Consider the following 27,611-nt stretch of genomic DNA (forward strand, 5'->3'; position numbering starts at 1 on the left):
AAACTTCTGCATTCTATGTAAAGCAAAAATCTACGTGAAAGCACTTCACATAGGCCTTTTAAGTCTCAGATTCTCAGCGGGAACACTGCTGTTGTAGCATCCAACCCCTATTCTCCATAGATTGTTAATTTGCAGTGGTGTTATCCTGTTTCTTTGCTGCACTGCTACCACACGTGGCAGACGTTGCTAGATCTCAAAACAGTACAAGGTCTGCTTTACCGCAGGCACAGGAACGTGCTACTACTCCCCAACAGCAACCTAGCGCTGTGGGTCCACCCCATCATCAACCCCAATTTGCCATTTCCCTGTCCCTGATCTTTTTATCATCACTTTATTGAATTGTGGACCTGTTCTCTAACCATGTGCTAGATATCAGCAGGAAAAACTGATGAGTTCCTTAACTTCTCTGGGTCATGGCATTATCTTCCCTGAGCACGTCTGCCTCGGTGACATTTAACTGCTTTTCCCATCTCCAGTGTTGGCCGGACACATCACTTGCAGTATGTAAGAAAACCACTGAAAGCTGACTTTCTCTGCAAGGTCCTGAAATATCTGCGCTGGCCTGTGGAGTAAGGAAAGCTCTTGTTCACATAAGGAACAGCACACACAGAGGACTGCATGGATCTGGGCAGCTGCCTGACAGGAATCTACACCTTCAACAGTCCTAACTGGATTACCTGCTTCAAGTATACCCCTTGAAGGTGACTGTTAGGAACCTGTTCCTCACTCCTGCCAACTCCTATGAACATTAGGCCACAATCCCACCCTCTTCTTCATTGCCCTCTTTATACACTGGAGAGCCACTGGTTTGGTGGCTTTAAGCTGGACAAATGTGTTGAAATCCTAAAGAACAAAAATCACTCTTTGCGTAACGACTGAGGAGTATCACAGCACGACCCCAGGACATGAAACACAGAGATTATTCTTACACTGATTTGCAATTTTCTTAGAGACACAGCTAGTAATTCGCTGTGCAGAGCCCACCACCAGGAGCCCGCGCAGCGTCCCACCGCCGCGCACCCCCTCAGCCCCCAGCTCCGAGGGCAGCTTTCGCCCTTCCCTCCCGGCGCCTGCAGCCGACCCTGCCGCCCAGGCCCCTTCTCCGCAGAGCAGGGCGTCGGGAAGGGCCAGGAAGGGGCCTGGGCGGCAGCGGCGCCTCTGCGAGCGACCTTTCGGCGGCCATTTCGCGGCGCCGCTCAGCCCCGCTCCCCTCAGCGCCGGGCGGGCTCCGGGCACCTCACGGCGGCGGGAGGGGCAGGGCAGGGGGTCACCGCGCCCGCCGCCCTCAGGCCGCCGCCGTGAGGGGAGCCGATGGCCGCCCACCGGTGCCCCTTCTCCTCCCTCCTCCGGGGCGGGGCGGGGGGCAGCGCTTGCGCGGTGGGGCCGGCGGCCGCCGAAAGTTTGGGGGCACGTGAGGCGCGGAGTGGGGCAGCCGTGGGGACAACCCGTCCCGCAGACGCTTTGGGAGTCACCGCCGCGCTCGGCCGCTGCCTCCCCGCCCTCGCCATGGCGCCCGCCCAGATCCTCAGCGGCAAGATAGTCTCCGCGTACGTAACCCGGGGCGGGCTGCCCGCCCGCCCGCCCGCTCTTCCTTCCCGCCGAGCGCCCGGCGCTGTGGAGCGCAGCGTGGAGGTTTCCCTCGGGCGGGGAAAGTCTGTGGGGAGCCGCGGTCGGGAACGAAACCGGTGCGGCTGGAGGGCTGGGGGGTGCCCCGGGGGACCGAGCCCTGCTGGCTGGGAGAATGGGGCTGTGGTGGCCTTTGCTCTGGGTCTGCCGGGACGAAGCAGGTTTGAAGACACCCTAAAGCTTTTTCGCTACGTTGCATTCAAAGCTTACGTCTTCCTGACTGGAAAGAGTTATTAAATGAAGGTGGTATTAAAGCTCTTCAGGAGAACCTAAAGTGCTGTCGTGGCCACATTGCCCCCCAGAAACCCAGCGGTGCATCTGCTTTGGGTCTCGGTGGCCGCGTCCAGCATCAGCCCTGCAGAGCGGCTTGCGATTGCTCACTCAGCATCATTGCGCTGAGATGAGCGCCCAGGCAGGTGTGAAATGGCCAGCTGACTTACAGTTTTTGTGTATTTATGCGGTGCTCTTGGGATGCTTTATGAGCAGGAGTTGGGAACCTGTCTGTGCTTTGGGTACGGTCTCTGTGTTCATACTGTACAGGCATTGGTCATCCCTTTTTAAAGCAAAATAAGTTAATCCATGTATTGGATAATGTCATGATGAGTGCTCACAGGAGTCCAGCTCTTTGAAAGGTTTGTCAGACCCTAAAAGAAAAGGCTTCCTTCTGCTTTTCAGCTTTTGCTCAGCTGGCAAGCCCTGAGTATAGGTGACCCTGCGTTGTATCTTCTTAGTTTGCTTATTTTTCCTGCTTCTACTATACATACACATCTGGCAAGAAAGCTAAACAAATGTCACTAACCCTAGGAAAATGCAGTGTTTAGCAAAGGGTAATGCTTTGTTGTGATACTCTGTGCAAATGGGGTTTGGTTAGGTAGGTTCGTTCTGTACCTTCTCTCTATAACCAGGGGATTTGGACAGAAAGTGTAAATTTGAAATGGTCCTAAGAAATCTCTGAAAAGTTGTTAGACCCGATGTTAGGTATTGCTGCATATGATGCATCTACAGCCAACTGACAGTGGAGCATTTCTGAAAAGTAGGCCTAATGTGTCTTGAATTTCAATATCCATGACGAAAGGCTCCTCGCATATTTTTTACCTGGTAATTTTGGGGCCAGTACAACTTAGGTATTGCAGTCTCTCAGTCTTGTGTGCTTCACTACACCTTATGCTTTTGGCAGTCTTGAAGCCAGCGCACTCTGCATGCCATGTATGTAGTGCTGGTGGTACATGGTCATCTGCCTGCTGCAGGCTTCCTTTTTCTGGCATAGAAAGTGCCCCTAAGGCGTAGTAGATCCTTTCAAGCTATATGTTTATTGCAATTTTAGAGTAACTAGAAATCTCGAAGGATGCTAGCTTGAGTACAGTGAATGTGTTTAGGAGGAATTCTGAGCATTCACCTTAAAAATTCGAGGTTCCTTTGCAGTGCATGTTTTGTTTCTTTCTTTCAGTTTATAGATACAGTGGTGGCTTTTTTTTTTGTTTCTGTTTGTTTTCTGTATTATATCGGCAGCTGTTTTCAGAGATGAGGACCTTTGTGATGTTGTGCAAATACCTGGGAAGACGCATAAGCTTTTAATAGACACATGCAGGAGAAAGGATTACTTAGTTTCCAGCACATCTCCCAGGTGTTTGGCTGAAACCCATTTTCCAAAGACCTCAAATCTTGACCTGAAGACAACATGAAATGGAAACATAATTGCAGCTGTACAGCTGCCCTCCTTCAGTTGGTTTATTTCTGCTGTATTTATGTCCAGTCTAGCAAACCCATGGTGTGCTCTCCAGGAATGGGCCTTACATAGTTCTGATTTTTGCTAGCGGAGTACTTGAAGGAGGTAGAAGGAAATGGGCTCTCTGCCCTGCAGATACCTGTCCCTTTCTTCCAGATCCTCTAGAGAAGTGCTGGTCCAGAGGATTCTCCTTGTCCAGAGTCTGCCCCCAGGCCAAGAGTCTGGCAGCAGAAGCAGTGATAGGCATGTGTTTTTTTCTGGGAATTTTCAACTGAATTGCCTGTTGTAGAAAGGGAGAGTTTCTGACTTGACTCAATTGCAGTCTTTTCAGTTACTGTCTTTCAGGGGGCTTTTTTTTGTTATTTTATCCTTTAATTGAGAAAACTGTTTGTAAGTCAAATATTAACAGGTGAGGTGAATCAATCAAGTAGTATTACAGCTACATAATTCTGAGTTTCTCTGAGTGTTTTAAATCAAAACTCATAAGTTTTGTGAACTTCTCCTGCCACCAAGCACCCCTTCGCCAAAGGGAGGTGAAAAAAATACCTAATTCAGAGTCATGTCAGTTATTTAAACAAAAATCAGGTAGATAGTGGCATTCTTATTTTTGTGAAACATGTACAGAGAATAAATACTTTGGGAGAGAGCTTCCTTGTCTCTACAAATAAGGAAAACTTGAGGAGGAGATAAAGGTAGCTCACACCTAGAAAGTGAGCTCTGTGGTCCAGCACTGCTCAGCACCACCAAGCAGGCCCAAATATGAGCAAGAACCCCTTGTGTTAGGTGCTGTACAGACACAGAATGAAAAAAATGGGACTCTGCTCCAAAGAGTTTACAGGCTAGGAGAAAACATTGTCTGGTGGACAGCAGGGCCACAGTGCTGTCATCTGTGCGCATTGGCACCAGGTTACATGGAAAGGGGGAGTCCTAAGGGAAAGAACCTGTAGGGGGTTGCCATGTCCCCTTTGTGGAAGGAAGAAAATCTCAATATCACTCTTTGTGAAGACAGACCATTGTAGATGTAACCTAGAGTATTGTCTGGAGTGCTTGCAGCCCCACAAAGGTGGATTGAGTCCTTATCTGTTTCTCTTACATTTTCCTCTGATTAAATCACCTGATAGTTGGGTGTTGTATGTGGTATCAGTTTTGGGATGCAGACCTGATTGGTGTGACTGATGTTGCAGCATGGGAAGCTGGTCATGACAGTTCATGGTATTTTAATTCATGTTTGGGGCAAACTCTTCTGTGTAAATTTTAAAGACTCAGCTTTATGTGAAACTTAAACTCTCTTGTTCTGTTGGCAGCCAGCCACATTTGAGATGTTCCTCAAATGCTGCCGATCCCATCCCCTACAATGATTGCTTCTTCAGCTCAGCCATTTTGTGGCCCTCATTGGACTAGCATTCTGGACATGACAAAAAAGCCTATAAAAAAGCAAAAGTATCTTCATGTATTTATCTGGCCTCAAGAGTGCTCGGACAAGCATTTGAGCTGACACAACTGAAAAAGTGGTTAAAAACTGTGGGAGTGTGGAGGTGGTAGAAAGAAGCAAGTAATTCCCCTATGAGATAATGACAGTGTGCCAGGATCGTGCAGTGGTATGGCAGGAGACTTAGGAACAGATTCCATCAACTGGAACCATCAGTCAAATTACCAGCAGCATTCAGATAGACTTTACCAAGGCAGTTCCCATTCCAGTGCCACTCCATTGGGACAGCCAACCTGTGACTCTCCCCAGGAGAGACTCCTTTCTGTCTCTTCTTTGGGGTGCCAGTAGGATGTTCTGTGGCACGCTTGCTTGTAGCCTCTTCACAGTATTTGAAGATAAAGCAGTTGTCCTGCTAGCTAGGACATGGTGCCGGGGAGGTTTGCAGTGTGGAGAGACAAGCTTCCCCTTCTCCAGTTTCATTTCTTTTCTTCTCATGGGGGCAACAGAAAGTGAGCAGTGGCAGTGCTGCATGCTCTAAGGAGGAATGGCTACAGGCACCACAGCCCTGACCAAGATGGTGCAGGACCTGGGGAGGACCATGAGCCTTATACAGCCATTTCTGGAGGGCTGCAGCAAGAGCAGTTCTGTTGCATGTTTCTGAAACTTTTGGGAAATCTGTGATCCAGGCAGTGAGGCCAAACCCTCCTCTTTGGGGGCAGACCTCTTCTAGAGCATCATTGTCTCTGAAGGAGGTGTTTGCCAGTTCGTACATTTGGCAATAGTCACATAGGCCCAGGGCCCTATTACCCAGAGAAGGGACAGAAACACAGCCTGAGGTCATCTTCAGTATGGTGACGTGTATGCTCGCACCACAGCCAACCCAGCTGTTGCGTGTATATAATCACATAGGGGTAGTGGTGGGGTCTGCCTGAGGAGGCACTAGCATGGGAGCGGTGCATCTCTCTCCATTTACAACAGGGCTGGAGGAGTGTGGTTTGTCCTTTGCTGTTCTGGGAAATTAACTTAATTTAAATTCAGCCACTGTTGCAGTCTAGAGAAAGAAAGGCTAGCAGTTGGGTTTTTTTAATGTTTGGAGGTGGCTTTTGCACTGTGTGCTTAGAGCCGTGTGCTGTCCTTAACCTGTGTGGACCCTGGACCCTTGTTTGCACTATGAGTTTGTTTGTGGAAGAGCATGTGGGCACAAGAGGGATTTTAGCGTCAGAGGGGAGGCTTTTGGAGGAACAGCCATGGACAATTGCAAATTTGTGTTTGAAGACTTCAAAGTGTTTTCATACGGCAAATAAAAATGTTGTTAATTTATCAACATGAACTTTTATCTTTGTGAAGACCTGAAGTCCACAATAGAATTTTGCAAACTGTATCACTAAATAGCTGCTAGCTTCAAAGATTATTTTGTATTTGTAAGTCTGCAGAGATAAAACAAGGATTATTTTTTTTTTCCCCTTACTTTTCTCTCAAACCTTTGCACCTGTGGCTTTTGTGGTAACTAGAGAGCAGTGGTACATAACACTAGGTGGCTGTCTAAGAAGTGATTTCTTGATTCAAGGCTCCTAAAGCAAATCAGCTCTGGCAGCACCACTTTATGTGTTTGTGCATGCTACCTTTCTTCAGTAACTGAAGGGGAAGTGAGCTAGCGCCTAATTACAGAAAATGACAGCATCGTAATATGTGAACAGTCACGGCTGCTGGGGGTGAAAGCACGCCACAGCCCTGCCTCACAGAGGAAAACTAGACCCTTGGGTGGGCCTGTTTCTCCTCCACTGAGAAGACTGGATTAAAATTACAACCCAGAGCTGAGACCCTTTCCAGTTCACTGTCCCTTCGGAGGGCTTTACTGCATCATAAATTATGATACGTTTGTTTGCATTTCTTTTTGTTTGCTAGCCACAAACCAGTGCTGTGCTTTTCTTACCGGAACACTGGAGGCTGTTCTCAGAAATAGCTCCCTCAAAGAGCTGGCCTGCAGCACCCGCTCAGAGGTCATGCACAGTGGTGATGCTTCTTGAGATCACTGTGTTGTTGTTACGGGCTGCTCGTGAGCTCAGGGCCTGTTGTGTCTGCAGCAGTAGGTTTGGTGCCTTCTCTAGGGCTTACAGCTGGAGTGAAAGGAGAGGCAGTTGGTGATTTTGCTACGCAGCAGATGAACTTCTGTCACTTCAGCATGAAGAATTGCTAGGACAAGGCTGATGAGTCCAGAAAACAGTGTCATAGCAGGCCAGACTTTGTGTCAAGTCTTTTACAGAGGTAATAGCTAAAGGAAGCCTAGGAACTACTATTTCTTAAGTAAAATTGCAAACAGTTTATTTAACAGAAGCTTGTTAAGAGACTTTGAACAGCTTAGCCAGATGCAAACACCTATAAATACTCTGAACCTGCTCTTCAGGTGCAGCAGAGCTCTGACCATGTGATTCAGGGGGCACCAGGAGAGATGCATGATTTGGGATGGAGCAGGAGGCTGTGTGATTCCCCAAGATGGGACTTAGAACAGCCTCAGGGCTGCTTCTGGCTGGGCCAGCTACAACTGTCCTCTGGGATCAGAGCTGCTGAGTTGCAGCAGAGCCATGTGCTGCTTCCATTTCCCTTTCTTCTTGCCTCTGGCATTTCTGATTTGGAGCTCATAGTTGCAGGGCAGAGTTGGCTTCACTGGCTATCTGTCATCCTGCAATTTCCCTATATGGCAGGAATTGCAGCCTCCCAGCTGGCATCAGCTACTTACACTGTCCTCATACTCTTGCTGTTTGAATTTTTAATGAACTGGCACCAACAGCATCTCCTCCAGTCTTGGGAAGTCTGGTTCCACTCGGGAAGTAGCAGACCTTGTGATACTGATTTGAGGGTAGATGAGCACAAGGAGACCATCTGTGTTTTAAACGGTAAGGTGTTTGGAGCAGGGCAGATTTGCTAAACGTGATAGTAGCATCTTCTCGTCTCTTTGAGAATAGTGGGTGGGACACAGGCTAGAGATCACATGGAGGAGGACAGACCTGTCAAGCCTCTAGTGTCCTGTGAGGTTTGCTTACCTGCCTTTTGCCTCTTGAGTATCTCCTACACGTGCAGTGAAGTGCCACAGCCTCCTTCCGTGGAGGGAAGATGCCCATCAGATGGGCATGAATGGCCAGTTCTTCTCTCTGAATCCCGAATGCCTCTGGTGAGGAGACAGAGCAGTGGTGCTGGGTCTGTACCCAGGCTTTTGGCAGAATTTCAAATTTGAAGAGTATGTTGGGCCTGGCACCAGGACCTCTTCCTCACCACCTTCCCTGGTGAAGGATCATGCATGTGAGGCCAGACAGCGATGGAGAAATTAAAGAGGGTTGCAAGGCTGGGGAGGGTGATGACAGTGGCTTTTGAGCTGTCTGTGGCTAATTTATCAGTGATGGCTACTCGTTATCTCTAAGACATTGCATAGTGAACTCATACTGGGCTAGATTAACTGATAAGTGAATCCTGTCATGCCTCTGTTTCAAAGATTTGTTTTAATAATTGTATCCTTAAAGTTGTCTTCACTGAAGAGTTGATCTGAGCTGTGTACCAGGGTTTAGCTAATTTTCCTCACTGATTCACCTCTGCCCACCTCCCATTCTCCTTCCTGCTCCCATGGAGAAATCTTTGCCTTGTTTGGAATCTGGGACTGGGGGCATTTTCTTGCCTGCGTGTTGGCAAGCACAGAAGCAGACTGGAGGCAGGAAGGTGAGTGTAGGACTGCAGCCTACCCAGCCTGGGTTAGGCCAAGCAGGCAGGAAATAGCATATAGTAATGACCAACTGTAGAAGGGGTATATCTTTGGGTACCTCCTGTTTGTTTAGCAGTTTTCCAGGGTTTAACCATTGTAGGTTCATTATCCTTTACCAAGACAGAATGTGTGACCATATTGACTGGTGCCTGTGGAAGACAGGTAGATTTGGTATGGCATATGTGGAAAGAGGCTTTGCTTTTGAGTAGGGAATTTGAAATCCCAGGAGTTTCCATGCCAAATTTTGTACTTTTTTTTTTACCCTTGGATCTTATGAGACTGTGAGGAGGAGGGTGAAGAAGCACAATGTGGACTTTAAAAAAAAAAAAAAAAAGTTTGAATGAAACTTCCAAAGTGTCTTAGTGATTTATGGACATTAATCTTATCTGGAGATTGCTGGGACCTGTGTACTCAAGGCATAAGTATGTGCTTACCAGTCTGCCCATCTGTCATCTTTTCAACTCCTGACTTATCACTGTATGAGAATTCAGGCCCTTGGTTAACTTCTACTTTGGTTGTTTGTTTTTTTTTCCATCTTCAGAGAAGTGAGAGAGAGACTGAAGCAGCAAGTTGTTGAGATGAAAGAGAAATTTCCGGGATTCAGACCAGGACTTGCAATTTTGCAGGTATTGTTTTCTTTAATGACAACTATAGAAAATCTGTATTGCTTTGCAGTGGTAAATACACAGCTGATCGATGTGCAAATGTTAACAAGTTATAAGGCACAGAATAGCAGAGTTCCCTGTGAGATGGTAACACAGTTCTGTGATGTCTTTTCCCCAAGTACCTAGGCACAGAAACATTTTGGGGTTGATTCTTTTTTTTTTTTTTTTTTTCTTTCATCAGACCCTTGCAGTTCTCTGAGCGTTATGATTGTGAAATGGTGAATAGGCTTCTTGCCTGTTAAGAGGAAGCAGTGCTTGTAGACTGTATTCCAAGTCTCTGCATTTGTGTGAACCCAAAGCCTGTCAGCTTTCAGAGATGTATTTGTACCAGAAATCTTTGAAATGGGGTGTTTATTAAGGGATTTGGTCTGCTGTTATGTCAGAATGTGGAGAGGCAAGGGAAAAAAAAAAAAAAAAAACAACCGAAACCACTTTTGGCCAAGAACACTTTGAGTGCAGGGAATGGAAGAAAATCCCATTGCTAAATTTTATGTCTGTCAGAAGTGTGAGTAAGTGCTAGAGTCTACACAGAAACTCTTGGGGAGGAGAAAAGGACTCATAAGTACAGGGTTTTGGCCTGTATTTGGCAGAATTAAAGTGGTGGGGTTTCTTTCCTTGCAGCTGTAAAAAATGGAAACTCTTTGTGCTTGGATCAGAAGGTGACTAGTAGTAGCAAGTGTCATGTAGCAGGAAGGAACCGTGTGGCCACAAAGGATTGATGGACTGAACGTGGCTGCTCACAGAAGTGGCTTCTGTTCTTATTCAGTATTTTGGGCTCCTGAAGAGCTCTTCCCATCTCTGGATTCCAGTGCTGAGACCACTATAGTATACAAAGACCATGCTCCTCTTCAGTGCCAGGAACAAATTTGTTTGTGGTTTGGTTTTTTCTGCTTTTCTTTTCCATTAGCTTTAAGAAGATTATCTCTACAGAAGACTTGTCTTCAGGTGTTTAGAAGGAAGGAGGAAGGTGTTTTATTTAAAATCTAGTAAGGAATACTTTGATGGAAGCTGCTGAACTGCTGACCTTGTAAACTGTCTTCAAAAACTGCTGTCTTCTAGTGTTATTGGAATTTTTTCTTGGTTGGCCTGTGTTCTCTTCAATCCTGGGTTGTCTCAGAGTCCTTTACAACCTGTTTGCTCTTTGGCTCTCTGACACTTTTGTAAACCAGCAAATGGTCTGGGCTTGGAGTTCATCTCCTAATACTGATATGCTCAGCTGTCTATTTTTCAGTTAAGTCAGGACAATTAGCTGTTTCTGATATGTAGCACCCCACACAACATGTGCTCTTTTCTTGGGAGGTATCTGGTGTCCTCTGAGCTCAAAGAGTAGATCAGTTAATCTTTATTTTTTGTCTTGTAGTCAGTAATGTCCTCTTTTGCAGAATATATGTTGTCTGTTTGCTGACATCTGATGCCTGCTCTCTTTCTTCTTTTCTGCCCTGTGTGAGGTATACCTTTTCCTAAACCCAGCAGACTTTACAGGGAGACAGCCCCTTTGTCTAACCCTTGGAAAGAAGAACTAATGTGTGCTGGGTGATCAGGTAATGCGGTCACCCCTGCAGCCTGTATTCTGGTGAGAACCAGGGATAGCTCCCAAGTACCAGGGAACGGGGTGCTTATTAGCTTTTCCTTATTTGTCCCTTATTTTCTTAAGGTTACAAGGAGTATTACCTTTAACAGAACATACTGGATGTTGCAGGTAGTCTTCTGAAATACAATTGTACTGTAGTCACCCAGTACTGCCAGAAACTACAGGCGTTTGTTCCACTTGCTGCTTTTTCTGTGCACTGCTTTGTTCTTGTTTTGCTGGGGGTTTTTTTTGGCAGGAAAATTCTCAAGGTACAAAACAGCAGTGGAAGAAATCTCTCCATCAGGGCATACATATGTGCATAAAATTAAGATTCCTGGGTATCAAAGAGGCCCAACTTTTCTGAAAGCCTTAATCAGATAATTGGATGTTATCGGCACCTGCTGATCATGTTAATTAGCTAGAGGTTTGACTTTCTCAGATGAGATAGCAGGCAGTATTTTCTGTTTTGGAGACCACTGTGTTTCTATTTTCAACAGGTTTAGTGTTTATGCAGGAGATCAGACAACTTGTCTTTAGCTGCCTCTTACTTGAAAGGACACTTTTCCTGTTAACTCCAGCTACTTATAGCCTCTATCAGTGTGTTTTACAGTTATTCAAGAATACCTCTGTCTCCTTGGTGTAGCTCAAAGGAAGCCAAGGAAGCTAAGGGTTAAGCCCATCTCAGCTGGTGACTGGGTCTCTACACTGCAGCGTGACTCAACTGTCTTTTCAACCTTAGGTTGGAAATCGCGATGATTCAAACCTCTACATTAATATGAAGCTGAAGGCTGCTGCTGAGGTAATGCCCAAACTCTTAATATTTCTTTTTATCCTCCTACAGTAGGTCAAATCTGAGTATGAAAAAACAGATGCAAATCAAATAGTTTTGTCTAAGCTTTGCTCTTATTGGAGAAACCAATGTTGGCCTGAATTCCTTGTTGTAAGGAAGTAGTATAGGTGTGTAACCTGACACTTAGCCAAGTGGGGTACTCCTGTAACAACAGTGTAGGTTGGTGCCACTTTCTGTGTGATCATCTCCTAGATTATGTGCGTCTGAAGTGCTGATGCTCTGTCTTTCCTTTCTGTGGCCATGCACTTATCTTCCCTGAATGTCTTGTACCTGCAGTTCCCTTGCATCTGTCACTGAGTGGTACGCTGCATGCTACAGCAGGGCCGAGAACGTAGATGAGTCCCTGTTTCCCTAGGTGATAGCTGACATCTTCTCTGCTGGCATTTCAAGGCAGTATGCTGTCAAGCCCAGATGACGTTGTTCATGTCAGAAGGTGAATAGGACAGCTGAAGTATGGACCAATCTAAGCAAGAGAAGCACTCAGCTTTTTTCTTCTCTTTCATTGATGGTATTTCCAAATAACAGGACTGTAGCCACAGGAACAGGAGATAGACCTGGGAAATGTGACAGAATGTAGCTGTGGCTGGGCTGGACTGAGAGAATAGCCAGATCAATTCAGAAATCAGATCATTTGTTGGTATTCTCATTTGCAGATTGGGATCAGTGCCAATCACATAAAACTGCCAAACACAGCAACAGAAGCTGATGTAAGTAATACAGCCAATAATGAAAAAAATACATAATTTTGGTTTTGAGCTGAAGAGGTGAACTTATATTTGCCCTCTCATCTTATAAAAAAAGACTGCTTGTCCATAAATATTAACTCATGAAAAAAAAACTGGAACCTGCTGAGATTATTTTATTTTTTAAAAGAAAACTAAACCACTACAATGTAAAATTTAGAGACTTTAACAGGTATCTTTCTAAAAATAAAAAATGTGAGTCATTTATACTCTTGGGTGGAAAAACTAAACATACTCTGTGTGTCTGCTAATCCAGATAGGATTGTGCTTTTTCCTTTGCATCAGTCATATTTCAGTTTAACGGCCATTAGGTTTTTGGTCTTTACTTGTTGTAGGTCCTCAAGTGCATTGCCTCTTTGAATGGAGACCCTGCTGTTCATGGCTTTATAGTGCAGCTGCCACTTGACTCTGATAAACCCATCAATACAGAAAAAATAACCAATGCTGTTGCACCTGAGAAGGATGTAGATGGGTAAACTGACTTCACCCCTGGAGAGCATGACAGCTACTCCAGAAAGAAACTTTTTTTTTTTCTTTTGAATGGTGATCATGAGGCTGAGAGTCTTACTTGGCCTTTATTCTTTCAAAATACAGCCTAAGTAGCATCAATGCTGGGAAACTCTCTAGAGGCGACCTTGGAGACTGCTTTATTCCCTGTACACCAAAAGGATGCATGGAACTTATCAGGCAGACAGGTAAGGAGGTTGCCATCCATTAATCATTACTGCAGTAGTCTTCAATAAGAGGAGAAATTATGCACATTGCAAGGCTGTGCTTCACACTGAAACTTTTTTTGAGATGCCACATTTCATCTCTGCCTTTTCAGATAGTAAAAGAACTAGTTTTAAAATGGTCCTTCCTTCTTCCCTCCCAACTCCAGTTTCCTATCACACACAGCCCAGAAGAAAAATAGTAGCCAGACTAGACTTAAACTGACCAAAAGACTCCAGACCCATTTGAGTTAATTCGTACTAGGATGCATAATGACCTATTTTTACTTTCTCCTAACTTTGTGATGCAGGCATCCAGGTTGCAGGGAAAAGAGCTGTAGTGATTGGTCGCAGTAAGATCGTTGGTGCTCCCATGCATGACTTGCTGCTCTGGAATCATGCAACGGTAACCGTTTGCCATTCAAAGACCTCGACGCTGGCTGAGGAGGTAAGGACAAAATTATTTTTGTTTTCTTTGGGCAAGTGCTGAGAATTTAATCATCCCTTCCTAATCTTCATGCAGTGGCCTGCAAGACAGCATATGTTTTTGTTTTTTTCCAAAAAGACCAGGTGGTCTTTTGCTTTAATGGCTGGGAAATGCTAGGCCAAATGTTTTCTCCAGTTGTTTTTTTTCAGTTTATTTTCTGTGACTGGGAGTTGGTACCATTTTCTCTTTAGCAGTGAGAGTGACAGAAATAGCGTGTTGCTGTGCTGCCACCTACTTCGATTTTGTAGAGCAATCAACACTGCCAGGCTCTGTACGCAAGTATTAAAGCTGAAAAGAGGGTAGGTGTATTTGAATATAACTCACAGAGAAGATCAGAAACACGGCAGTGCTTCATGGCATTGAGTTACTGTTCAATAAGACTGTCATTAGGTTGATTAACAATTGAAGTGCTAATTCTTAATGAAATCTTAAAAATAGTTTACCTCCCTTGAAGATTAAAAGAAAAAATTCCAAGGGATAGCAGCTACCTAAGCAGACATGAATGAAGCAGTGCAAGAACTGATGAGAAGCTTTAGTCAGAGTCTCTTAACACCAGCTTTGTGACCAGATCTGTCAAATTTACTGAGTGCTGTGTGAATGAATATTAGTGCTGAATTACAATCAGCTTTCCCTGGAGTTGCATGTTACACAGTCCTGGACATAAAAACCGCAAGACAGTGCTGCCACAAGTGAGGTGCCGCTTAGAGTTCTGTGCAGGGGTTGTTCTTGGCTGCTGTCTGATGAGTGCTGGGTATATTTCTAGCATTGAAAAGAGCAGCTGAATATGCAGGGATATTTGAAGGGAGGAAGATAAGAATATGCAAAGGCTTTAATTTTATCTAAAAGTAGTCTGTATGATCTACTTGGAAATCATGGAGAAGTTCAAAGGAGGTTGTGAAGTGTTGACTAGCAATAGTTCAGGGTAGGAGTGTGAAAATAGGCTATAATTTCTGGCTGCAGGGATTTATCCCTGCCAAGGAACTGCTAGCTACCTTTAATTGCTGACACCCTTCCATCCCTCTGATGGCAATGGGTGAGCACACAGTTTCACTGCAGTTGAAGCTGATCTCAGTTGCTGCTGAAGCAGCTCCTGTGTTCTTCCACTGCCGGTGTGATACAGAGCTGTTTATTTGGTTTTGTTTTTGTAGGTTGGTAAAGCTGATATCCTGGTGGTTGCAGCTGGTAAAGCTGAAATGGTAAAAGGTGAATGGATCAAACCTGGTGCAGTCGTAATAGACTGTGGAATTAACCATGTGCCAGGTGCGTGGGTAATGTATAAAGAGTGGGGATGTGTTTATTTGTATATAAATGCAGTTGCTAAGTAAGTACATGGATACTGTTTCCTTGGTGCTTCTAGTGGATGTGGACTTCTTTCTTTTTAAAGTCTGTCTTGGGTAATGATGACAACCTCTGAAGATGCCAGAATAAAAAAAAGGTTGGTCTGAAGTAATGTCCCAAAGCAGATCAGTGGCAGTTTTGTTTCTGCCTTCAATAAGGCTGATGATTACTAGAGTAAAGAAGAGGCCTAGGAAATATTACAACAGAATATCCATGTAATTTGCCCTAACTACATAGTGAAGTCTTGCTGCTGTTGTCACTTATAAGTGCACAGCTTTGCTGTCATTGCTTTGCAGTTAGATCTGATTAAGCTGTTCTGTTTGAAATACATAAATGGCAAGCAGTCCCTTAAAGTAGTTGTGGATTTGTTGAACTGCAACATTAACTTCTTAGGCTTGAATGGCTGTTGTCTTGAAACAAAGCAGCTTCTGCAAGAGTATTGGTGACAGTGGCTCTGGCATAAAATGAAGTGCTTTAACAAAAGGATTTTAGGGTAGCATTTCACTTAGCTACACCTTCCTTGTAAAGGAGGAACAGACAGTCTGGCAATTTCTGTTTTCATCTAATTTAAAATCCAAATTACAGATATTGAATGATATGGAAAATTAGTCACCATCCAACTATCTCTGTGCTACGCCCACAAGGCTTTTAAAAGGTAGTTTTCATAATTAATCAGTCATTTTGTTGCCATTATTTAATGGAATGTAAAGAAATTTCTGTTCAGCAGTCTTGTTCCTCAAAGATGACATTGAGTTGCATTTAAAAACATTAGTCCTTTGTCTAATTAAAATTAAAAAGTCATCTGCTGTTGCTGTTTGTTGCTTGATGTATTTGTGCCAAGCTACCCAAACTTGGGCAATTTGCCAAAACCGACAAAGTCACTGCTGATTTGCATGAAGCAGAATGGTTTGGAGGCTCCCCCACAAACATGTTGCAAATAAAACTACCATTGTGTTTCTGACATATGATGGTTATGACCTTTTTTTCAGGGTTGATGTGAATAGCATCTCTGAGGACACATCCCTGTTTCTCTGCAATTAGTCTGCCTTGGGCAGTGCCCTGAGATCTGAGCTTCTTGTACACCCAGCCTAGTCAGTGTTGCATGGCAATACGCTTAATGGCGTTGTGAGACTTGCTAATCAGTGCTTGATAGAGTACCATGGCAGTTGTCAGATTTCAAAATGATGGATGCCACAGCCTTTTTTTTCTGTGGTTTTCTGAAGCTGCTGAGTTTTCCTGCCTCTTTTTTCCCTTCTGATAGGTTGCAAAAAAGTTTTCAGATGAATCTTTTGGGAAATCAGTGCCAGAATTGTGGGAATTGCAATGCTACAGAAAGAATGGCAGCTGATTTCCTAGCCTCTCCAGCTACATCACTGTACAGATGAATATTGCTGCTAGCTGTGATGGTGCTTTGAATGTGGCAGAGAGAGAAATAGCACAGTTGCCATACATCCTACCATAGCTGTAAGTGCACCCAGCTAGGTGCCTCCTAGGTGTAGATGTCAGTTGCAGCTGGGGGACATGGCAATCTCCGGATATGCCTACACTTTGCAAGTCAGGGTGCCCTGTACGGGCAAATCCCAATATGATTTGACGTATCAGGACATCAACTTCATGCAGGCTTGCCAAGTTGGAGTTAAAAAAAAGTTATAGCCATGTAGTGCCATGCAAATGCAGCTGTTGTGCTTTTGAATGGAGGGCAGCCTGTATACTCCCAAGGCTGCGAGTTTGGAGGCTAGAATAGGCAGTTTACGCACATCTGGCTTTGTCCTCATGTGTACTACAGCTGAACAGAATTTCTTCCAGGTCTCCAAGTAGAGAGGAAGAGAGGATCTCCTGAAACCTCTATGAGAGCAGACAAGTGTGTCTTATTCCCTTTCCAAACTGGATTGTATTTGTCTTTCTCTCCCCACTGCTGCAGCTGGAGGGCTAGTTCAGCAGATATTCTGAAGGCCTTATTCCAGGCCTGTAGAAATTGCTCTGCTACAGGAAGGGAGAGCAGTGTAGACAGAGGATACTGCCAGAGATGGCATAGTCTCTGGAGTGTCCCTCTCTGAGTCCTGATGGAGGAAGCAACCCTGTTCAAAGTCCTCCTCTGCTATGGGATTTTGCAGCCCTAGCCAATAGGGAGCCTTGAACAGTGGGATATGAGAGCAGCAAAGGAGGATCAGCCTCTGTGGATCTTGGTGCTATGCTCTTCAGACACCAGAGGAGCTAGAAAGATGTAGAAAGCCTTGACTTGATGTTCTGTTTATATCTTTATGTACTGGGAATCAAGTTGGCATCACAGGCCTATAAGATCAGATTGTGTTGGATCCCTCATGAAACATCTTTCCCAGTGGTGTCCAGAAAAAGAAGCAGACTGCAGGCAGGTGGTCTCATGTTTTACAGATGAGGGTCATGTATGGTCTTGTGTGTTTGTAGTCATATATCCACCAGAAATATGTTACAGTTGCATGTACATTGGCACAAATTTGCTTGGAAGTCACGTGGATATTCCCAGGCCTCGTCTGGCGAAAGTAGGACTGTGAATTAGCTCTGGTCCAGAATCTGCACTGAGGCCATCCCTCATGCAGCTGTCTCTGGAGATAGATGGAGGTCATCATACCTGTTCATTCCATATGTGTAGGCATGTCCTTCACTTCTTTGATCTCAAAGTCCTTGGATGCTCTCTCTCACGTGTTCCAGCTGGCTAGAGTACCTGCTGGACCAAAGAAAATACAGGCACTGGGAATGGTTATAGTGTCACTGATTCTCTCTGTAACTAGTTTGTGGTTTGTTTTTGGTTTTTTTAAGAGTGGGTTGATGAATATTGAGAAGGTGAAATTATGGGGAAAGATAGAAAGTGTTGTATGTGAGCTTTCCTTCAAAAGAATATTTTAAAGGTAATTGAATAGCTCCTAAGTTGTGCTCAGCAGTGCTTGGCGTGAGGTGCAGATGCAGGGACTGGGGGTTTGTTTGGTTTGTGCTCATCACTGTGTCTGTGTAACAGATTAGGCTGTTTGTGTTCGGAGTGCCTAATTCATCACTTGTTTCCTTCATTCTTGGGCCTGGAGTCTTCCTGGCCAGGGTGGCTGGTAAGCCTGCTTAGCATCCTTGGAAGAAAATACTATTTTGTTATTTGCCTTTTGCAACCTTAATTAAACTGGTCTCTAGGCTGGAAGGTCAGATTGGTCTACAGTTCAGGCAGCAAAGCTGACAGTGGCTGTAGAAACACTGTTTAACAACTGTGATGTTGTTCAGGCTTTGAACTTTAGGGAGCAAAAGTGTTGCTTAAAACACAAACACAGCAAAACATCCAAGCTGCTAATTGTCAGTAACAATGCAGCTAAAAATTAGTGTTGGCAGGAGCTGCTTTTGCTACCTTCAGGTTTTTCACACTGCTTAAAAGTTCCCCTAGAGTCCTCATATCTGAAATGAGAATCTGCCACTCCAGTAGAAACTTAAATTTTCTTTTTTTTTGATATGCTGTGTCTGTAATCAGCAAGGTCCTTAGATGACTGTGCTAGTTTACTAATACCTTTTGTCTTTTTCTCTCCTTATGGCTGAACTTAAAGGTCACCACTGGTAAAAAGTGCTGTATCTGCTTCTGAATTGTCAGGTCATGTAGTGCAGCAGGATACAGCATTTTTTTTTTGCCAGAGAGAAAGGGGATTATTCTACTGGAGCTCTCTTAAGCCACCTGTGAGGTTTGTTTTGTCAAGACTCTGATCTCTGTGAACTGCAGTATTTACCGGCCCATCATTAGAATGGCAATGAGTAATTGAAAAGCTCAGCATTATCTGTCCTCAGTTTCTGTAAAGGCAGGTGATTTTATTCAATAGTAAGGCCTAGATGTCCTCCAAAATGGAACAGAGCAAATGTAAACCTGGGTTTTTGGAACAAGTCAGCCATGTTTCTTCTCTCACTACTTCTAGACCATTGGTCTGTATCTCCTTCAAATTGGAAGCCATACTAATCCTTCAGAGCACTACAGCAGGAGCGGTGAGAGGATGGTTCAGGTGACTTCTCTATTGTATGTTCCATTTGTGTTTTATTATTGCAAAAATGTAAGACTTGGTCTGTGCTTTGGTCCCCCTGCCTTTGTTTTGGAGTCATCTTTACACTGTCCTGTAGGCCATGTGCCACCCACTGAGCAAATACTTGCATCCTCAAGAAAAGGGAGATCTATCTGGCTGAGGACAAATGGCACTTAACGGGAAGATATGAGTTGGCGCTCTCTGAGTGAAGTATGATGATAACAGCTTCATCTTGTGATGTTGTTTTAACTTTTTATCTTTCTTTACAGTTTCCTGGGTACTCAGCTTCTGTTTTGTTTACTCCAATGAGGGAAAAGACTTCAGCTTTAATCGCTGCTGCCGCCTCTGTTGTTTTGGTGAAATGTGATGTGTAATTTACTTTTTCCGTAAATCCCCAGACAGCACAAAGGCCAGTGGAAAAAGAGTTGTAGGAGATGTGGCATACAGTACAGCAAAGGAAAGAGCTTCCTATATCACCCCAGTTCCTGGTGGCGTTGGGCCTATGACTGTGGCCATGTTAATGCAGGTACGTGGGCAGACTGAGGCTGCTGGTCATCTCCTCTACATTTGCCTTTGGGGTATGTTCTGCTGACCGTCAGCACACTACCAAAGCAACTGGTGCTTCCTTCTTGCTTTACAGAGATCTAGTTAGGACTTCCAACTTCTAGTCTAAACAATTTGGATTCAGTTAACTGAGGAAGATGATGGACCTTAAGGAACTGTTAGGACAGAGAGTTTTTTGGTTGGGTTTTTGGGGTGTTGGTTTGTTTGTTTTTTTGAGTGTGTTCTCTCAAAATGGTGAGAAATGGGCTTGTCTTACAGTGCTTTGCTGTAATTCTAAAACTATCTGTAGGGTGATTGGGTAAAAAGGAGGAGAGTAACAGTATAAGCCAGCTCCCTCTGTTTCCTGCTTTGCTTAAGAAATCCTGCTGGCGCAGAATACCTCCAAAAATCCAGCATGCTGGAAGATAGATAGGTAGATGGATAGGGTGTTGGGTTTTTTTGTTCTTTTATGAGAATTACGAGCAGAGTCTCATTTTGGATTGTTAGCAAATGCTTTAGTCAAAGCAGTTTGTGTTAATCCCCAACTGAGACAGATGGGAAGGGAAAACCTTTCTGAGTCTCTTTGTTAACCAGCATGGTTCATACAGTGGTGGTTGCTATAATGCTTTCTCATTCTCATTTTAGAGCACAGTAGAGAGCGCACAGCGTTTTCTGGAGAAGTTCCAGCCTGGAAAATGGAACATCCAATATAACCAGCTTATCCTAAAGACGCCTGTTCCAAGGTAATGATTTCAAATGAAGCCGCTGGCAGCATTCATGCAGTATAGTATTCACTTCTGTTCCTAATCTTTGCATAATACGGGGCATCCATGTACGTAGACTGTAGCTGGCTTTGAAGTTTGGAGAGAAGTAGAGAGAAAGCACTGTGAGGCCTTCCTAAGGGAGCAGAGCTAACCTACAGTGGTGCTGTGACATATGTTGAAGTGTAGGCTTCAGTCATCCTGATACTATTAAGGCATAAACATGGACTTCCACAGGTTCTTTAGGCCAGCTAGATAGTTGCTGATTCAGCAAATAGTGAGACACTTGTATTTTGGAAAATTTTCAGTGACATGGCAAAAACCTAGCATATTGAAGTAGGAGCTGTTGGTGTCAAGTCCCCAAGGAGCAGTTGAAAATACACGAAACTTCATAAGGGTGCATAACACCTTGCCTACAAAAAGGCATTCTTGGGGTAGGAGGAGCAGGGGAATGGTTGGTGCGGGTTTTTTTGTTGTTTGATTTGGGTTTTTTTTTTAAAAAAAGGCAGCTCTGAGGATGTGTCTATTCTAATGTAGCCAATATTGGTGGGATTGATTCAGTTAACTAGGAGGGGTTAAAGCTTCCCTTTTAAAATATAGATTAGATGTTTGTAGTTTATGCCGTCCAGAATTGGGGAATTTGTGAGAAGTCTTTGGCTTATAAATTGACCTTGCTTTCTTTCTTTAAGTGATATTGAAATATCGCAGTCTTGCATACTCAAGCCCATTGATCAAGTTGCAAAAGAAGTTGGCCTGCTCCCTGATGAGGTGGAGCTCTACGGCCAAACTAAAGCCAAGGTTCATCTGTCAGCTCTGAAACGGCTGAAGAACCAGCCAGATGGCAAATACATTGTTGTTACTGGGTAGGTACTTCTTTAACTGAGGTATAACTTACATGATGTCAAGGTGAAAAAAATTTTATTAGCATGGCTTGTCGTTGTCTTGTCTTTTGGTAAGGTGGCTGTATGGGGTGCTCTGGGTTTTAGTAAATTACACTGAAGATCGGGTGGTTTGGGAAATAGATTTATCTCTTGTGGCAAATAGTGGGAATGTAGTTTAACATTTCTCTCTAGGAGATGAATTGCTGTGGTCTGCAGGTCAGGGTTATGAAGGGCAGACTGGATTGTAGTCAAAGATCTCCTAGTCTAGTAGCTTGCCTTCAACAGTAACTAGCAAGTTGTTTCAGCTGAAATTTTTTGGCAGTTATGTGCTGATTTGCCAATCTCATTCCAGTTTCGAACTGATGAAGGTTAGCTGAAGTCTGACCCAACCCAGAATTTGAATTGGTACTAACTGCAATCACTGGGTGACTGTTTTATCTCTGTATTTTGAATCTCACCCACTAGAAGGGTTTAATTTGTGTCTGTTCTGCTTTTTCACTGAAGGATAACTCCTACTCCCCTGGGAGAGGGGAAAAGCACCACCACTGTTGGTCTTGTTCAAGCCTTAGGAGCTCACCTTCACCAGAATGTCTTTGCGTGTGTTCGGCAGCCTTCTCAGGGGCCAACCTTTGGTATAAAAGGTATGAGCTGTTCTGTTGCTTGCAGTTGGACTAAATGGAGAAAGATGGCATTCAGAGGTTTTATTCTGCTGCATTGTAGTTGTACATAATTCCCAGTTACAATTGCATTTCTTTTAAGAAAGAAAAACCTTGGGTAAGTTTTTCAGCGTTGTCTTCAAGTGCTGTGCTGGGATTTAAACTAAGCTGCTCAACAGTAGCTGCCTTCTTAAAGCCATTAAGCAAACACATGTAATACTACTATGGGCTAGAGAGACCTTTATTTGCATGATTTGACTATTGTCTCTCTGTAGGTGGAGCCGCAGGTGGTGGCTATTGTCAAGTTATCCCCATGGAAGAGGTAATTCTTTATACAAAGCCTCATTGCACATATAGTTCACAGACCTTGGAAGAGATACTGCAGTCAGATAACTTAGAAAATCTTTTTTATTTATAGCCCAATGTAGCATTCCTAAGAACTGGATGCTTGATTTCAGCAAAGCTTTTTTTTTGGTTGGTTGGTTGGGGTTTTTTTGCTTAAGTCTTTGGTTGTTTCAGAAGGGTGCCTGCATGGTCAGAGAACTTCATAGAACTGGGAATTCCCAGTTCCTCTGTTCCCTCTCCTTCTCTGCCTTGAATTGCTGTATACCTTTGAGCAAAGTACATCCTGTGCCTCTTTTTCCCAGCACTGAAATAAAGATGATAACGACTTAATACATTTTGGAAGCATATTAAGTAGCTCTGTCAGCAGCAGTGGTCACCAGCTCTTTCTGTGAGCTATTTTGGTATACTTGTGTTTTAGATCACTACCGTGAAGCAGGAAAAGGGAAGTTGGGAATCAGTAATGCCAAGACCTCAGCCTGTGGGGGACTGGCACTGCAGCATATTTCTGACGTGACTTGGCAACAAGTAAAATCCCGTGTCTGGGGGCAGGGAATTGAAATGCACGTGTAGCACGTGCTCTCGTGCTTCTCTCAACTCTCAAAGTAATTGCCTGTAGAATTCTACCTTTGTCTTGTGCACTATAGATTGACACAGGGCAATTTTAGGAAGAAAAGCAGAAATGATCAAAAGGGCTGTTTGTTCCAATTGATGCAGCAAGTCCGTAAAAGATAAAAATGTTAGGGAGGCAGATTATTGATTTAGTCAGGTGCCAAGAACACGTGTGAATGATAGATGTGACAGGAAAAATAATCTCCTCCTCTTTGGGAGCATTAATAAGAGGAGCCAAATACTTGACTGTGTGCAGCAGTGGGAAACAGCCCCACTCTTGGAACCAAACTGGCTGAAAGGACATTCTTTAAGTATGACCCATATGGTATAAATACGCATAGTTTTGTGGGGGTGTTTTAATTGATGCGTCTTGTAAAATTGAAGTATGTGGAGTCACTAGTTACAGTAATGACCTTGATACATCATTTGATATTTCTGCATGTAGCTTTCATCCTAGGAAAAGATAGCAAGTGAAAAACTTTTGAGCTCATACTGCAGAACCAAGGTAGTAATAATTGCTTCTTGTCACATGTGTGTAGAATAAGACAACAATTAGCATTTACTAATTAGGATTTATAATCAGTGTGTGACTAGCTGCATTCTGCCTTTAGCTGTCTTTTTTAAGATCACAGTAGCAAGGCTTCAATGAAATGGTATTGTAAGGTCTTCTGTCATATCACCTTTTCTAATGTCCCCTTTTCATCTTCCTCCTTTGTGGCTCTGGTGCAGAGGAGAAGGATTGTTTAAACCACACCTCTTACTCTCCTGCCATAATGCAAGTTTTTCACGTAAGCTATGTATCCCAAGCCGTTTGTCAGTATAGCTACAGTGCACCCAGATAACTCATGCAGACAAACCCACTCAAACTATCTTTTAATGAGATAGAACCAAGAAAACTACTAGCAGTGTCACTGTGTAGTACGTGGTCTACAAGTTCTGCCTACGATAACGTGTGTTTGAGTGGTTAGCTTATGCAGAGCTCTGTGCAACCACAGCTCTACTGCTAGCACTGCACAAGGTTGCTAGTTTCAATTTAGCTCAGATACCTTTGTGGGAGCAGCAACAGCTTTAGCTAATGGATGTATGAAACCTATTGTGCAAATAATGAGAGTGGGTCAGAAGGAAGGTGAAGGAGATGTGCCATACCATGGTCTTCTCAGGTGTCAAGGAGCCTGTGAGAACTGTTCTCGTGGGAAAAAAAAACCTTTTTATTTGGAAGCTTCGTTCTGGAAGTTTGTAAAATGACATAAATGTGGGGGAGGCATTTTTCTGTTTTAGAGAAATTCTTTCCTCTCTTCCACATACTGCACTGAGCAATCTCTCCCCCTCCACCCTCACCCACTTTAACATTGCTATTAATACTTTTCTTTCCATCTGTCTACGATGAAATGAAATAAATGAAAATTGCAGCAGGATGAGGTAACTGATATGTTTTATCTCCTCTAGTTTAACCTTCACCTCACTGGTGACATCCATGCTATCACTGCAGCCAACAACCTGGTCGCTGCTGCTATCGACACACGTATATTCCATGAGCTAACTCAGACCGACCAGGTACAATCCTTTCTTATGATGTATTTGGCCAAGTTGTTTTAGGTGTGCCAGCAGTGCTAATTAACTACCTGTTTTCATTCTGCAAGGCTCTCTACGACCGTTTGGTGCCTTCTGTCAATGGTGTTAGGAAGTTCTCAGGCATTCAGATCCGAAGATTACAGGTAAGTTCACTGGTTTCGCATTGGTTTCTGGTTCTGTTGCATTTACTCATCCTTTACGTAGGCAGAGCTAAGTTACAGAAACCCTCATGTTGTCCTCTAGGTCATTCTGCTTGCATTTAATTTTTACATAAGGTGTGCAGAAGTATGGTAGCCCTTCCTACAGCACAGAAAACAGTGAGATGCAGCCCCAAGGGGAAGAATCATTGATGTAACTCTTTATCATATGCTGTATGAGTAATGCAGTGGGAAGAGGCAAAGGGGTTAGTGCCCTTTATTAATAGTGTCAATTTAGTGTCCGCAAGGCACTTTAAGAAAGGACCAGAATCAGCCCCTGTACCTTACACCCAGTTACAGCTAGAGTTGAATAGTTTGTTTGTGACAGCTATATAGATAATGCAGCACAAAGAAAGGCAATTTATAAAGTTCAGCAAAAAGAGAACATAGAGAATTTTTTGTCCTATCCAGATTAAGAAAGCAGGGAAAAATAGAAAAAAATACCTGTCCCCTACATTGCCCACTCCTCCTCTCCCCAAAAAAGAATTCCCAGTTAGATGAGTAGCCCTGTCATTGAGTGGCAAACCCTGAGCAGACTACAGCTCCTCTGATCCTCAGAAATTAATGTGGGCCAGCATGTGTCCCTGACTTCTGCAAAAATGAGGATTAACAGAGGAATAGTTTTGCACTGGGCTTGAACCTTCTGGCTAGAAGGACAGTCTGGGGCCTGCTAAGTTCATTCAAAGTACAGACCTGTTTGTACAGTGTTCACGCTGGATCAGTTGCCCATTTGGAAGTCAGGAGCAGTAGTCAGACTACTTAGGAAGCTAAAACTCTGGTTTATTAATTGGCTATAATTTCTCAACCATTAGAGGCTGTGTGGTTTGCTTCCACTGCTGAGCAAAGAAGGTATGTCATACTGCTTGGTGTTCCTGATGGACTGCTGAGGGAACTCTACCCTAACCACTCTTCTGGTTATTAAATGTTGAGAAGTGAATGGGATGCTAATATTCCAGAAAGATGATATCTTTTGTTGTTGTTGTTTACTTCTCTTTCTAAATGATGTGCTTGAAGAGGAAGAGAACAGACTTTCTTCTTCCTTGCTGTTCTTCAGGAGAAAAATACAACTTAGCTGTCTAGTTAATTAAAAAAAGCTTGCTCGTTCATAAATCAACTCAATCGTTTTGCTCGTTCCTAAGCTTGCAGTTGTATCAGGCTTCTTGAGATAATTCTTCTCTCAATTAAGCAACTTGGCAAACTGCCCATCCTCTCAGTATGTTCAAGATCAGCTTTCTGGGATGCTGACAGCCTTGTGACTGAAATGTTTAATTCCTCCTTTGTGCTGCTTAACCAGCATGCTGAAAGCAGTGTCTTTAAATACGCATGCCTGTGTGCAGTGACCCTAGGCAAACTAATGAGAAATGGATGTAAGCATGTGAGGCTAATGATTAGAACAAGGTGCATAAGGAACTGCAGAGCGCTCTCTGTTACTCTTTCTGTAGATGCCTTGCACAAAGCTTGGTGACAGCCTGCCCTAATGAGCCCTATTGTCTGCCTTGCCGTCTACTAGCTGGTCAGCAGCAAGCTCTGCTTCCAGATATGCACTGATATCGATCATCTTACATTGTTGTGGGGTCTAGGAGAAGGGGCACCAAAAAGGCATCCCCTGCTTATTTTTGAATGTGCAGATGCTGCTGCTGAAGGCTCATTGCTCTCTAGTGAAAGGTTCATTTCTGTGAATCTGCTCATTATACCTTTTTTTCTTTTATTGTCCTTTCCTCCCATAGAAATTGGGCATTAACAAAACTGATCCTATGGCTTTGACAAAGGAAGAAGTAAGCTTATTTGTGAGATTGGACATTGACCCAGGCACCATAACATGGCAAAGAGGTACAAGAGCTATTAAATGAAAGAATTATTAAGAAACAAAATGTGTGTCAAAAGAGGTTTGTAAGTGCAGCAGGAACTGTTTCCTGGGAAAATGGGAAAGAGGGCAGGGCTGGCCTCTCCTGAGAGTTTGGTGGGATAGATGCCTGCAGCTGGGATCCTTTTCCTAAAGGGTCTGACACAGGGGTTTGGATCTGCTCTGAATTCACAAAGATTAAGACTTCACTAATTGGTGCAGGTTTGTGTTTCTGGATTTGTCAGTCACTGAGAGAGTTGAGTGGGAACTGTAGCCAACAGCCTTTTTACCTGACTGAGAAAGCTCCATGAGCAGCGAGAGGGTTCTGCTCTGGGATTAAACTCCATTTTAATCTGCCCACTTGCTCTCTTGGGGACTGACAGCAAATAAAGGCCAGATTTTAAAAATATTTTTAAAGATACCTGAAGGTAAGATCAATCTCTGGTCTGGCAGATTTAATATTTCACTAGCAAAAGAAATTTCAAATATGGACTTTTTTTTCTGATTTAGACCCCAGGAATATTGCTTTTTCTTCTTTTTATTAAAATACAGTGTGAAATGTATTCTCCAAAATTTGCTTCATAACCTGTAAGGGGCTAAAGTAGTCTGCCACATGGGAAGTATTTTATTAAATACTTGGAATTTTTCAAGTGGATAGTAGGAAACAGCAAATTTAAGGCAGTATTTGATAGTTTGTGTTTCCAAGGTAATTTGAGTTAATGGGGCTGTGTGAAACTATTCTCACTAAATAGTAGAATCTGACCATTTTATCACTTAACTTATAAAATGATAATGTTATTTCTTTTTTGGCTGTCATAATTTCCTGATTTCACATTGACTAATGATCGTGAAAAAGCAAATGGAATAATACTAGCAGCTCTGCTTTTTAGAGAGGCTTTGGACTTGTGGTTAATGCACACAAAGGGAGGTAGACTTCCTCTGGATGCAGTACAGGGTCTGCATGTGACTGTGGTTATCTTAACTTTGTTGCAGTTCAGTTTTGGGGAAGAATCATGTTGAGTAGCACTTGCTATTCTTTAGGAGAGGATGGTATCTCAAAGTGCCATCCTCCCTTCATAAGTGATCTAGTTGAGTGTTTGTAATAGGGCATAGATGTGACTTATGACTTGCAATGTGATTTTTCATCTTTCTTTCTGCATTCCTCACAGTACTGGATACAAACGACAGGTTCCTTAGGAAAATCACTATTGGACAGTCTCCAACAGAAAAAGGCTTCTCACGAACGGTAATTGCTCCCTTTTCTTGCATGTTTTAAAAAGTGCTTTGAAG

The 27,611-nt window shown here is 43.6% G+C and overlaps 1 protein-coding gene across 4 annotated transcripts in view; it reads left to right on the forward strand.

Annotated features, from left to right (window-relative positions):
- Positions 1 to 1,392: 1,392 nt before the first annotated feature.
- The window catches only part of MTHFD1 (methylenetetrahydrofolate dehydrogenase, cyclohydrolase and formyltetrahydrofolate synthetase 1), a 42,277-nt gene continuing 16,058 nt past the window's right edge, over positions 1,393 to 27,611 (forward strand). Inside the window, exons 1-17 of one of the 4 annotated variants that reach the window (XM_075029643.1) lie at positions 1,393 to 1,547; positions 9,074 to 9,158; positions 11,507 to 11,566; positions 12,271 to 12,324; positions 12,696 to 12,832; positions 12,955 to 13,055; positions 13,382 to 13,518; positions 14,706 to 14,817; positions 19,313 to 19,440; positions 20,103 to 20,200; positions 20,908 to 21,081; positions 21,604 to 21,740; positions 22,031 to 22,077; positions 24,156 to 24,263; positions 24,350 to 24,424; positions 26,206 to 26,308; positions 27,491 to 27,567. In XM_075029643.1, coding sequence (XP_074885744.1) covers positions 1,507 to 1,547; positions 9,074 to 9,158; positions 11,507 to 11,566; positions 12,271 to 12,324; positions 12,696 to 12,832; positions 12,955 to 13,055; positions 13,382 to 13,518; positions 14,706 to 14,817; positions 19,313 to 19,440; positions 20,103 to 20,200; positions 20,908 to 21,081; positions 21,604 to 21,740; positions 22,031 to 22,077; positions 24,156 to 24,263; positions 24,350 to 24,424; positions 26,206 to 26,308; positions 27,491 to 27,567 — 1,674 coding nt within the window. In that variant the 5' untranslated portion in view covers positions 1,393 to 1,506. Of the gene's footprint in view, positions 1,548 to 9,073; positions 9,159 to 11,506; positions 11,567 to 12,270; positions 12,325 to 12,695; positions 12,833 to 12,954; positions 13,056 to 13,381; positions 13,519 to 14,705; positions 14,818 to 19,312; positions 19,441 to 20,102; positions 20,201 to 20,907; positions 21,082 to 21,603; positions 21,741 to 22,030; positions 22,078 to 24,155; positions 24,264 to 24,349; positions 24,425 to 25,290; positions 25,328 to 26,205; positions 26,309 to 27,490; positions 27,568 to 27,611 lie in introns of those variants that run through there. The other 3 variants (XM_075029644.1, XM_075029645.1, XM_075029646.1) reach the window with 3 other exon arrangements.

Source organism: Buteo buteo, chromosome 6 (assembly GCF_964188355.1).
Source record: "Buteo buteo chromosome 6, bButBut1.hap1.1, whole genome shotgun sequence".
NCBI classification, from domain to species: Eukaryota; Metazoa; Chordata; class Aves; order Accipitriformes; family Accipitridae; genus Buteo; species Buteo buteo.